The following is a 12,226-nucleotide window of genomic DNA, read 5'->3' on the forward strand; positions in this document are numbered from 1 at the left end:
TCTCACCAGCTACCTAGGACTATTAGACATTCCCAGCGAGTTCTTAAAAACTTCTGTATTTCTCCTTGCTGTGTCATATTGCTGCTCCATGGACTGTTTATCCTTGCTGTGCCATAGTGTTACACTATGGACCATTTCTTCTTCTTGTGCCATAATACTGCCCTAAGGTTTCTTTCATGTTGCTGTGCCATATTGCTACTCCATGGACGGTTTCTCTTTGCTGTACCATATTAGGCTGTATTCACACTAGGTTTTCCAGCTTTTCCATCAGCTTTGTCTTTTTTATTATTATACAGGGGTTAGAATTAAGGTTAGGATTAGAAGCTGGGGTTAGGGGTTAATATTTTATTTATTGTCTTATTTATTTTTTTGTTAGGGTAATAATACATTATTACATATAAAATACACAAATAAAAATCATAAATAAAAAATGAATAATATATAATAGTTAACCACTAACCTTAACCCCCTAACCCTTAAAAAAATAATAAACTCCCTAACCCCAACACAAAATAAATTATAGTATCATAATTATTATTAATTTTTTGGGGGTTTCTTATCATTGTTATTCATAATTAATTTAATATGTATTTTTTTTAGGGTAGGGGTTATTATTACGTTATTCATTTAATATTTATGTATTTATTTTACATTTATTTATTCATCTATATATATATTATTTTTTTTTTCCATTTGAGCAGAAAAACGAGCAAATACGTGCAAAAAACGTGCGAGACACACATTTCCATTCATTTCTATGGAAATAAAAGCGCTCCAATCTGTTCGATTTGAGCGGCAAAAAAGCTTCAGAATTTGTTTGAGCTTTAGGCGACTTGAAGTGGAGATGTGAATCATCTGCATTAAGAATAATTGATTTTTTTCTCCTCAAGCATTTAGGAGCTTTGAGCTACAAAACGCTCAAATGTGAATGGGGTTTCACTGCCCTAAGGACCATTTCTCCTTGTTGTGTCATACTGCTACTCTGTGAACTCACTTCTCCCTGCTGTGCCCTGTGGCCACCCCTCATGCACAGCCAAGTTCATCAAACGCCTGCATGTCAGGTTATGTGTGATTTACCTCCATGTGCTCTCTCTCATTGCACTCCTAGTGCTTCACAAGGCCACTGCTAATCCGCCAGGAAACAGCAGCTGAGGGAGAATCTTTATTGAAGGGAAGGCACAGATCAACCTGAATGAAGCCCAAGGAATCACCAGTTCATTTACTACAAAGGCTAGAGCATCCGTGGTCCTGGCCACAAAACCCATCAGTTTGTGATTGAATCTGGAGACCAGGATGTCCACATGTAGTTTCCTCTAATCTTTCACAGAGATTTGGGAAAATGTCTGGGTGCAGAGACCATACTTCCTGGTCCATGCATTGTCAGCCTAGGAAGCCTGCCTGCCAGTTGTCCAAGCCATGAATGTGGACAGCAAAAAAGGTGCCAGGATGGGAGTTTCTACCCAGAAGAGGATCACTTTTGATTCTGAGGGCAGCTTGACCTCTGGTGACCCCCAGATGGTTTATGTACTCTACTTTACCCTGACTGGGTGACCATGCAGAAGAGGGGGGTTAAGTGTTGTATATCTATCCTGAGGACTCGCAGTTCCAGAATGTTGATGGAGAGTCTCAACTCTGCCAGAGATCAGGTTCCCTGACCATCTTGGGAGTTGTAAACAGTCCCCAACCAACCAGTCAGTCTGGTATCCGTTGTCACCATATTCCATAGCATGGGAAGAAAGGTCTTTCCTCAACTCCAGGGCAGAGTAGGAGATCCCCCATGCCAGGAAAATATTTGTCTGGCTAGACAGAAGCATATGACAGTCTAAAGAATAGTTTTTGTTTCATGCTATGAGCATGTTCAGTCGAGTCCTGGCGTGAAACTGACCAAAAGAAACTGCTGGAAGAAGGCCACCATAAAACCCAGAAATGCAAAAGCAAACTAAGGGATGCTTCTTGGATCTGAGAGTCTGTATGTGGGACCTTAGGGAGAAAATCTTGTCTGAAGGAAGGAAGGTTCTAACTTGGGCTGTGTCCAAGATAAAACCCCTTTGAAATCCAGACAATGCGATGGCTGGGGAGAAAACTTTGTTTAGTTCATTACCGAACCTAAGGTATGAATGGTCCTTTGGATGTTTGCAGACAAACTCATGGTGGAGGAGTGCTACAAGAAAAGGTCACCCAAGTACCCTGTGACATGAATGCCCTGGGTCTGAGAAGTGCAAGCAGAGAGGCAATTTTGTGAATAATTGAGATGCAGAGGAAAGCCTGAAAGGCAGTGCATCAAATTAAAAGTGTTGGTCTCCCATAGCAAAATGCAGATATAACAGAAGTGGAGGGAAAATGGGGATGTGTAGATAGGCATCTTGTGTGTCTACTGATACAAGAAATTCCTGTGGTCTGAAAGAAGTGATGACAAATGTTGCCGAATCCAGCCACAATTTTGGCACACTCAGAAATCTGTTAAGAGAATTTGTTTCTGAAGACCAGAATGGGGCTGATGCCACCATTTGGTTTAGTGGCTGTGAACAGACTGCCTTGTGTCAAGGGCTAATAATTTTTCGGGTACTTGCTCCATAGACGATTGCATCCAAGTGGCAGTGATTAGCTGAGGGAGCTTTCAACTAATTGCCAGGAACCCCCTTTCGGTCTCCTGCAAGTAATCACTAACAGCCTCATTTGGAAGTGTGGATGCTGCCCAAGATGCAGAATTTGTGTATGCACAGTAAAATCCATTTCCTAGTTCCTCTCAGTCTATATAGGTTGCCTATTTGGATACATATCTACAGTGTGATTTGTACTGAACCATGTCACATACTTTCTTTTCTTGTTGACGTCTGTAAATAAAGGAGTTGCAAAAATTGGATTTTTTCTACACGATCTCTTGGAGTACATCACGGGACACAGAGTAAGTCATAATAATGACTATGTGGGTTATATGCCACCTATAGTTGAATGGACACTGGCCTACCAATCAAACAGGAAGTCCTCCCCATATAACCCCTCCCACACAGGAAGTACTCAGTTTTTGTAGCAACCAATGAAAATCCAGAAAGAGGGGAGTGACCTCTGTGCCTGTGATGTACTCCAAGAAATGGATTTTACAAGTATGTAGAAAAAAAATCCAATTTTCTTTATCGTGCATCATAAGACACAGAGCAAGTCATAATAATGACTATGTGGGACATCCCAAAGCAATAACCTTGAGGGGTGGGTGACATCACAATAACCACCGTCAACATCCCAAAAGTAGCATTTCAGCTGTTTGTAAAGCACTGCGACCAAAGTCAGAATCCTCCGTGGCTCTGACATCCACCATGTAAAATCTTGTGAATGTATGAATCGAAGACCATGTAGCAGCCTTGCAAACCTGAGCAACTGACGGCTGGTGGCGGATAGCCCAAGATGCCCCCACACTCCTGGTAGAGTGTGCTTTCAACCAAAAGGGTGGAGCCTTGCTCTTCAAACCATAGGCTTGAATGATTAACTGATGAATCCACTTAGAAATAGTTGATTTGCATGCCGCCTGTCCTCTCCTGGGTCCTTCCGGCAAAATAAACAAGGAATCAGCCATTCTAATCTATGCAATCATATTCAAAAAAGACCCTTATTGCCCGAACCACAACCAGGGTATGCAAAGATCTTTCTTTTGCCGGCTGAGGCCAAGGAAAGAATGAAGGCAGAACAATGTCCTGATTGAGATGAAAACTAGAAACCACCTTTGACAAAAAAGACTGATGAGGCTGTAACACCACCTTATCCTGATGTAAAACCAAAAAGAAAGAGTTTCCAACTCCGATGCCATTCTTGCAGAGGCGACTGCCACCAAAACGATCCTTTCAAGTTAGAACAGAATTTTCCCAAGGACCCAGGGACTGTTGGACAGGAGGAACAGTATGCCACTCTCCCTGTAAAAAAAAAATATATATATAAACCAAAGAGTAAGAAGCAATCGGTCTTTGGAAGAAAACAGCCAAGGCTCAAACCTGACCTTAATAGTACCAACAGCCAACTTGTTTTCTACTCCAGATTGTAGAAAAGACAAAATTCTCCAAATAAAATATTTTCGGGGGTGACAAATTTCAATCCTCACACCAAAAAATATATGCCTCCCAAGTTCTATAAAAAAATGTTCCTAGAAACCAGCATCCTAGCATTCAACATTGTATGGATAACAGGGTCTGACACTCCACTTTCAAAATTTGAGTCTCAACAGCCATACTGTCAAATTCAGCAACCGTAAATCTAGGTGCAATATAGGTCCCTGAGACAGCAGGTCTGACTGATCTTGACAACTTCTTTTCTACTCCTGATTGGAGAAAAGACAAAATTCTTCCCAATCAGAAATTTCCAGGGGTGACAAATTTCAATCTTCACACCAAAAAATATATGCCTCCCAAGTTCTATAAAAAAATGTTCCAAGAAACCAGCTTCCTAGCGTTCAACATTGTATGGATAACAGTCTGACACTCCCCTATCTTTCAAGATTTGGGATTCAACAGCCATGCTGCCAAATTCAGCAACCGTAAAGCTGGGTGCAATATAGGTCCCTGGGACAGCAGGTCTGACCGATCTTGACAGAGGCAATGGATCGCCCCCTGCTAGCCTGACAATATCTGCATACCAACACCTCCTGGGCCAGGCTGGTGCCACTAATATCACCTTTTCTCGAATCCTGCGTAATAGCCACGGGAGTAGCTGAATCGGGGGAAAGGCATAGATTAGGGAAAACTGATCCCATGGTATCACCAAGGCATCTATCCCTATCGCAAGAGGGTCCCACATCCTGGACACAAACCTGTCCACCTTCCTGTTGAACCTGGACACCAACAGATCTACGTCCAAGTACCTCCAACGCTGGCAGATTGCCAAGAATACCTCAGGATGCAGAGCCTATTGCCCCAGAAACAACAGTCAACGACTGAGGTAGTCCGCCTGCTAATTCTCTGTCCCTGGAAATAATACTGCTAACAGAACTGGAACATGCCCTTCTGCCCAAGCCAGAATGTGATCTACTTCCTCCTTAGCCCTCCAGCTCTTGGTACTGCCTTGGTGGTTGATGTATACCACTGCTGTAGCATTGTCGGACTGGACCCTGACTGGCCAACCATGACGCCTAGTCATCTATGCAGCACCGCTCGAAGCTGCAGGATATTGATGGGGACCCTGTACTGTGGTCCCTTCTAGAACCCCCCCAACCCGAGAGGCTGGCATCAATTGTTACCAGCTTTCAAGTCACTGGTGGGAAAGATCTTCCCTTTTCCCAATTCCGAGCGTCCATCCACCAATTCAAACTTTGCAGCACCCAGGGGGACAAAGACATGTAGTAATCCAGTGCTGGAATCTTTTGTTCCATGTCAACAGAATATTCCTCTGCAAAGGCCTTGAGTGGAACTGTGCAAAGGGCACTGCCTCGAATGAGGATTCCATCTTCCCCATTAACCTCATGCAGAGACAAATGGAAGGATACTTCCTGCTCCTTAAATTCCGAACTTGATCTCTCAGGCCGCGGCCCTTTCCTGGAGGCAGAAACACCTTTGCCTGAACAGTGTCTAGGACCAATCCCAAACACTCCAGACTCTGTACTGGCTCCAGAGCCGACTTCTCAAAGTTGAGTACCCAGCCCAAGCGTTCCAGAGTATAAATCGCGAAGGCCACGTTTATTCTTGGGCTTGGACCAGACTGACTCCTGAGCAGTAAATCATCCAGATATCCCAAAATCCATATTCCCAGAGTTCTGAGCAGCCCCAAAGCTGGAGCCAGAATCTTTTTAAACATTCAAGAAGCTCTAGTTAGTCCAAAGGGTAGTGTCACAAACTTAAAATGTAGCATTTCTACCGCAAACCGCAGAAACCTTTGATGCGCTGTAAATTTTGGCACATGCAAGTATGAGTCCTTTATGTCTATGGACGCTACCTCTTTTAAAGATGTGACTACTGACCGGACTGACTCCTTCTGAAATTAACAAATCTTAAGGAACCAGTTCAGCCCCTTTAAGTCTAGAATAGTCCTTACATACCCATTCGGCTTTGGAACTGTGAATAGGTTTGAATAAAATCCCTGGAACCTTCGTCTGCTGGAACCTCCTGGGACAACAGCTGGTCGAGTGCCTGAAACAAAGATTTCCTTCTCAATGGATTCGTGGATACATTGCAACTTAAGAAACGGGAAGGAGGAATTCCCCAAAACTTCAGTATGTACCCCTGAGAAACTGTAGCAGTGACGCACTTGTCCTGTATCAGCTATTCCCAGATCTCCGAAAAATCCAAAAGTCTTCTCCCCCACCCGCACGAGTGGGGGCGCCTCTTGATAATGAAGTGGACTTAGAATTTGACCTGGAGGGCTTCTGCACCCAGGGTTTCTCCTGGCCCAGAAATTTTCCCCTAGACGCAGAACCCTGTGTATGGTGAAATGCTTACCTAATAGAAGAAGCAAAAACCACCGAAATGGCTGGCCTCTAAAAGGTCAGGCATTTGGACTTTCTCTTAAAGGGTAAAAGCGTACTTTTTCCCCCTGAGATCTTCTGGATATATTTATATAGGTCCTCCATGAAAGGGAAAACCCGCCAACAATCTTTTGCACAGTAGTTCCGCCACCCAACTCTTTAACCACAAGACTCTGAGTGCATGTGTACCGACAGAAGGGACATGCAAGAGATCTGCTGAATCTAATCCTTAAGAGCATCAACTGCAAAACACAAGACCTGTGATAAATCTGCCAAATCCACAGCCGTATCCTCCCCCAAAATAGATGGTCTGCTAACCACCTATTTAACAAAGGCATTCAGACTCTGACAGATACCGATAGCAGCAACCACTGGTTGCGCGGCAGCCCCTGCCAGGGAAAAAGAAGCCTTGAGGAGCGATTCTAATTTTTTATCCACCTGATCCTTCAACACCTGGGCATTATCCACTGGGCAAGTTAAATACTTATTCAGGGAAGACACAGCTGCATCCACCCCTGGCATGCCCCACTTTCTAACAAACATTTCCTTCATAGGACATAGGGAGAATCTTTTAGGCGGAACAAAAACATATCCAAAAGATATGTTTGATGCAAAAACAACAATACAAATCACCAAAAGAACACCATACCCACAGGGGAGCATGGTGGTGGCAGCATCATGCTTCGGGTCTGTTTTTCTTCAGATGGAACTGGGGCCTTAGTCAAGGTAGAGTGAATTATGAACAGTTTCAAATACCAGTCAATATAGGCACAAAACCTTCAGGCTTCTGCTAGAAAGCTGAACATGAAGAGGAACTTCATCTTTCAGCATGACAACGACCCAAAGTATACATCCAAATCAACAAAGGAATGGCTTCACCAGAAGAAGATTAAAGCTTTAGAATGGCCCAGCCAGAGCCCAGACCTGAATCCAATCGAAAATCTGTGGGATGATCTGAAGAGGGCTGTGCACAGGTTTGGAGTGTTTTTGCAAGGAATAAAATTGAAAGGTGCTTCAACAAAGTATTAGTTCAAGGGTGCAACCATATTATTTTAGTTTTTTTATTTTTACTTCCCTCCGCCTAAAAGATTTCAGAATATATATATATATATATATATATATATATATAAACTACACACACTACAAAGTGCTGGTAGATATGTGTGAAAGTGTTTTAAATATTTACAATAAGCCTGTGTCCTGAAATCATGCTCAAAAAAGTGTGCATCTACTTTACCACCTCCCTGCAGGACAAAGCAGCCAGTTCAGGCACTCTCTTCACAGAGGTGATGGCTACAAGGATTACAACCTTGTGAGTGACAGCATAGAGGAGAATTTGCTTAATGAGTTCAAATAGTGGTTTCTGCTTGCAAAGATGTATCCTTTGTAGTATGCATGTGACAACTCCACCCACTCCATGTGATTACACCAGCACTGCCTGTCTGGGACCACATGGGCGATTAGATGGCCAGTCACCCAGCTATGGAGAGAATGCAGCAGATCAATAGTAAATTCATGTCCAGAGGTCCTTGTTTAAACTGCACAAAAGACTGTTGAATGTGAATACATAGGAGGGAAAAGAATGTACCACTGAAATACCTGCAAACTAGTGTTTTTTTTTTCTTGCCCAGGGACACCCTTTGTCCTATCTAAAAGCTGGTTGGTAAAACATGTTGAAAACCGTTTTAATGCCATATTACACAAGTCTTAAAATGTAATACAGCACTAGATAGTCAAAAGGTTCACAATGGGGCTGCTAAAGGGTTATGATGAACAATGAGTGATGCTGATTAAACTTATCTTACTTTAAACTTACATTAAAGAGCTGTTTGTCATCATGAAGGGAATAAAACTGAAGATGACCAGGTTTACCATTGAGAACAAGGGCTTTGCTTCTAGGGTCAAAATTCAAACCAGTCTTTACACCCGTTGCTGAAAAAGAAAATACAGTATAATATTAAATGGTCAGGTTTAAATTGTTGGCAACAACATCTGCAAAACTAGATGCAACAAAAGCAGTACAACCCAAGCTTTATGAAACCCCACCTTGGACAGTAAAACTTAAAGTGGAGATGTTACGTACAGGTGTCAGGAAGGAGGTCTGATAAAAAGTTAGAAAATGGAAGGCTAGCGCAAAAAAAACAGGAAAAATGATACACAAGAAAGGTAAGCTATAGGATGAAAAATGAGAATGATGAGAAAATCAGAGCAGATCTATAACACAATAATACAGACAGATTACATATGCTTTGTGTTTAAAGTGGACTTTGCACAAAAAAATGCAAGTGTTAGAAAAAAAACACCTGCAAGGGGAAAAAACACAGCATTTGCCTTGTTTCTGTACACAGCACCTTGGCAAGGGTGACATCATCCTACTTCCATAAATATCTGAGAAATGTGGAGTTCTTCAAACAGACACTTCCAGCCCTGAATTGCCGTGTCTTCTCATGGGATTTGGAGTACTCAGCATTTTCCAGAATCTTGTCAGAGGCGGATGACTGCCCCTGCGCCATGTAAGTCAGAGGAAAGGGGAGTATAAGATATTTTTTCCACCCTACAGATGCAGATTTTTGTATTTTTTATTGTTCTGATTTACATTCACTTTAAAAACATATATTTTTGTTCTGTTTTTACACATATACAGACCCAAAATGTTGAAAGCCTACCTTTTACTAGTCCTTGGATGATCCCTGTTGCTTTTAAACCCACATCAATAATTGTTATCTCTGATGAAACAAAAAAAATAAAGGTTGTGATTTTTTTTTTTATTACAATAGGATTTTTGTACTTCCTGTAAAATAATTTTCTAGGAGCATATTTAAGAACACAGGATAGTCTTTAACCTTCAGGCATTACTGCGGTTTGCAGGACTGGATACTGGGAAAAAGAAAATAAAAAAAGACTGTAGGCCAGCACAAGATAGCCACAAGATAGCCCTTCCTACTACCAAACCTCAGTTGCTGGTAGCTGCCATGAAAAAAAGGAGGCCGAAACATCCACAAACAGCTGCTTGATGCTGAACAGATAATGAAGTACTCATTGATCTAGTAAACTGCGCCTTGTCAAAAAAGGGTAGTCTGCCTGAGCCCCCTAGAAACGGTGGAAGAAGATGATGCACCCTTCTGGGGTCCATCCAGGATGACAAAAAGAGTAAGTCTTTCTGAAAGAAACAGCAGCTAAGAGATAGATTCTCAAAGCCCAAAATATATCCAGATAATTATTAAATTAACTGGGGGCAGTTAAATAAATAAAATGCATCACTGAAAAAACTCAAGAACAAAAGTGCTCAACTGTGTGGAATGAGTAATGATAAAAAATAAAATAATTTACATAAAACCACATACAGTAGAAATTCAACTCTAATACTACAATATTAAATTTATATGAACAGATTTTTTTTAATATACAGTGCCAAAAAAGTCAACGACAGGTGCAAATAAAGTCAACATCATAAAAAACCACAAAGTGCTGTAAGTTGTGTGCAAAAGTACTTGAAATATTCACAATAAGCTTGTGTAGATATGAAACAGTGTACAATAAATGCTTTCAAGGGGTATCCACTCCAATACCTCAAAACGCTTTCTATTGGGAGACTTCCAAGAAGAAATTTCATGGCCTCAACACCACCATGTCCCTAGGCAAGACCAGAAGGGGTTCCTTGAATGCAAGACAAAGCCAACAGTTGAGACACCTGCTTCAGCAGTCTAAAGTCCTTGACAATGCTGAGCGCCAAATGCTGGTCCCCAACCCAGCAGTTAGAAGGGGAGAATTCATCCTACTTAGAAACCTCTAGAGTGGAAGCCCCGAGACTCGCACAAAAGGGAAGCAAGCTTCCACCATGCAATGACAGGCCTGAGAATTTGAAACTGAAGTTTATCCTGTTGAAGGTAAGGGGGAATATCCTCCTGCGCTTAGTATGGGTAAGTCCCTATCTACTAGCTGCAATCACTCAACCTCAACCAATAAGTAATAAATACCGTGCATTAAATAGTGAAGCGCTCCCAAGTTATCTAAAAAACTAATATACCCTCATACCATAAATACCCACTGAACTTAAACTAATTGATATTATAAGTGATAAAAACATCATAAACTAAATCAATTAGTGGCAAAAATTCATAAACACCTCTCATATATACCAATATATTATTACCTCTTAATAGATCTGTGATAAAAAATAACAAATATAGAATTCATAATAAATACTCAAATAACCGTGATGGAAACGATTATCATAATAATACTAATTCATGAAAAATGTTACAAATCGTGATACTTGTGACAAACCTAAAAAATCAAAAAAATATATATATAGTGATTCTGCAATAAACTATATAATACATATGGCTTGTGATAAACCCTATAACAAAATAAAAATAAAAATAGAATGAAATAAAATAAATCGCTTCTTAAATCAGTGAAGAAAAAATATATAAATAGACTCAGTGTTTCAGAATAAACTCAAATAGTCCATGCAAAAATGTGAAACACTCTGTGATCTTCACTTCTAGTGCTCAAGAAAGGAATCCTCCAACGGCAGCAATGCCTGCTCACCTCCCCTCCTCGACCCACACAGGGCCAACAGGCAAAAGACTCTCCTTAAAGGCAATCCTTTCTCCAGACAACTTAGCCAGGAACCTCAGGACTTCCACTCCACCTCCTCTCACCATGTGAATTCTTGGGCAGCCATGACATCACCTATGGAACCATTTATTTATTATACAAGTCAACTAAACTGGAACACCTTTCCTCACACCAGGCAGCTATTCGTGCACTTCGCAAACTTCAGACGGGCATGGACATGTGATGACTTGAGCAGGGGAACCTTCCGTGCAATGCATGATTTGAAACCATGACGGCATAGTGTTCTACCGACAGTGACCTTTGAAACTGTGGTCCCAGCTCTCTTCAGGTCATTGACCAGCTCCTCCCTTGTAGTTCTGGGCTGATTCCTCACCTTTCTTATCAGTGATACCCCACGAGGTGAGATCTTGCATGGAGCCCCAGTCCGAGGGAGACTGATAGTCGTCTTTAGCCTCTTCCATTTTCTAACAATTGCTCCAACAGTTGATCTATTTTCACCAAGCTGCTTTGCAATTGCCCCGTAGCCCTTTCCAGCCTTATGGAGGTCCACAATTTTGTCTCTGGTGTCTTTTGACAGCTCTTTGGTTTTGCCCATGGTAGTAGTTGGCGTCTGACTGACTGTGGGGTGGACAGGTGTCTTTAAAGAGCTCAGACAGGTGCTACTAAGTTAGATTAATGAGTGGAGTAGAGGTGGACTTTTTAAAGGCACAGTAACAGGTCTTGGAGAGCCAGAATTCTTGCTGTTTTTTAGGTGTTCAAATACTTATGTTCAGCAGTGCAAGACAAATAAATTCTTTAAAAATCATACAATGCGATTTCCTGAATTTTTTTTTTATTCTGTCTCTCAGAGTGGGAATGCACCTACAATGTGAATTTCAGACCCCTCCATTATTTCTAAGTGGGAGAACTTGCAAAATCGCAGGGTATTCAAATACTTCTGTTCCTCACTGTATAAGGCCATCCTAATCTGTCAAACACCTTTTGGGCATCTAAGCTTAATAGGAGAGTGGGAATTGGAGACTTGTTTATGAGATCGATCAGGTCAATGGTCCTAGTGTTATCCCCCGCGTGTCTAGCTGGGATAAATCCCACCTGGTCCCTGTGTATAAGTTTGGAGATGCATTTGGACAGCCTATTGGCCAGTATTTTTGTGAATATTTTGTAATCGGAATTCATCCAAGGCTATGGGGCAATAATTGT

General features: G+C 41.6%; 1 protein-coding gene across 1 annotated transcript in view; it reads right to left on the minus strand.

Annotated features, from left to right (window-relative positions):
• Nucleotides 1-12,226, minus strand: part of WDR75 (WD repeat domain 75) — a 163,416-nt gene that overhangs the window by 105,949 nt on the left and 45,241 nt on the right. The window contains exons 10-11 of the mRNA XM_089692704.1: nucleotides 9,109-9,168; nucleotides 8,259-8,374 (exon numbers count right to left, since the gene is read on the minus strand). Of these exons, the coding sequence (XP_089548830.1) occupies nucleotides 8,259-8,374; nucleotides 9,109-9,168 (176 nt within the window). The remainder of the gene's footprint in view (nucleotides 1-8,258; nucleotides 8,375-9,108; nucleotides 9,169-12,226) is intronic.

This window comes from Staurois parvus, unplaced genomic scaffold (assembly GCF_062004578.1).
Source record: "Staurois parvus isolate SC_StPar_1 unplaced genomic scaffold, SC_StPar_1.0 ptg000601l, whole genome shotgun sequence".
Taxonomy (NCBI): Eukaryota; Metazoa; Chordata; class Amphibia; order Anura; family Ranidae; genus Staurois; species Staurois parvus.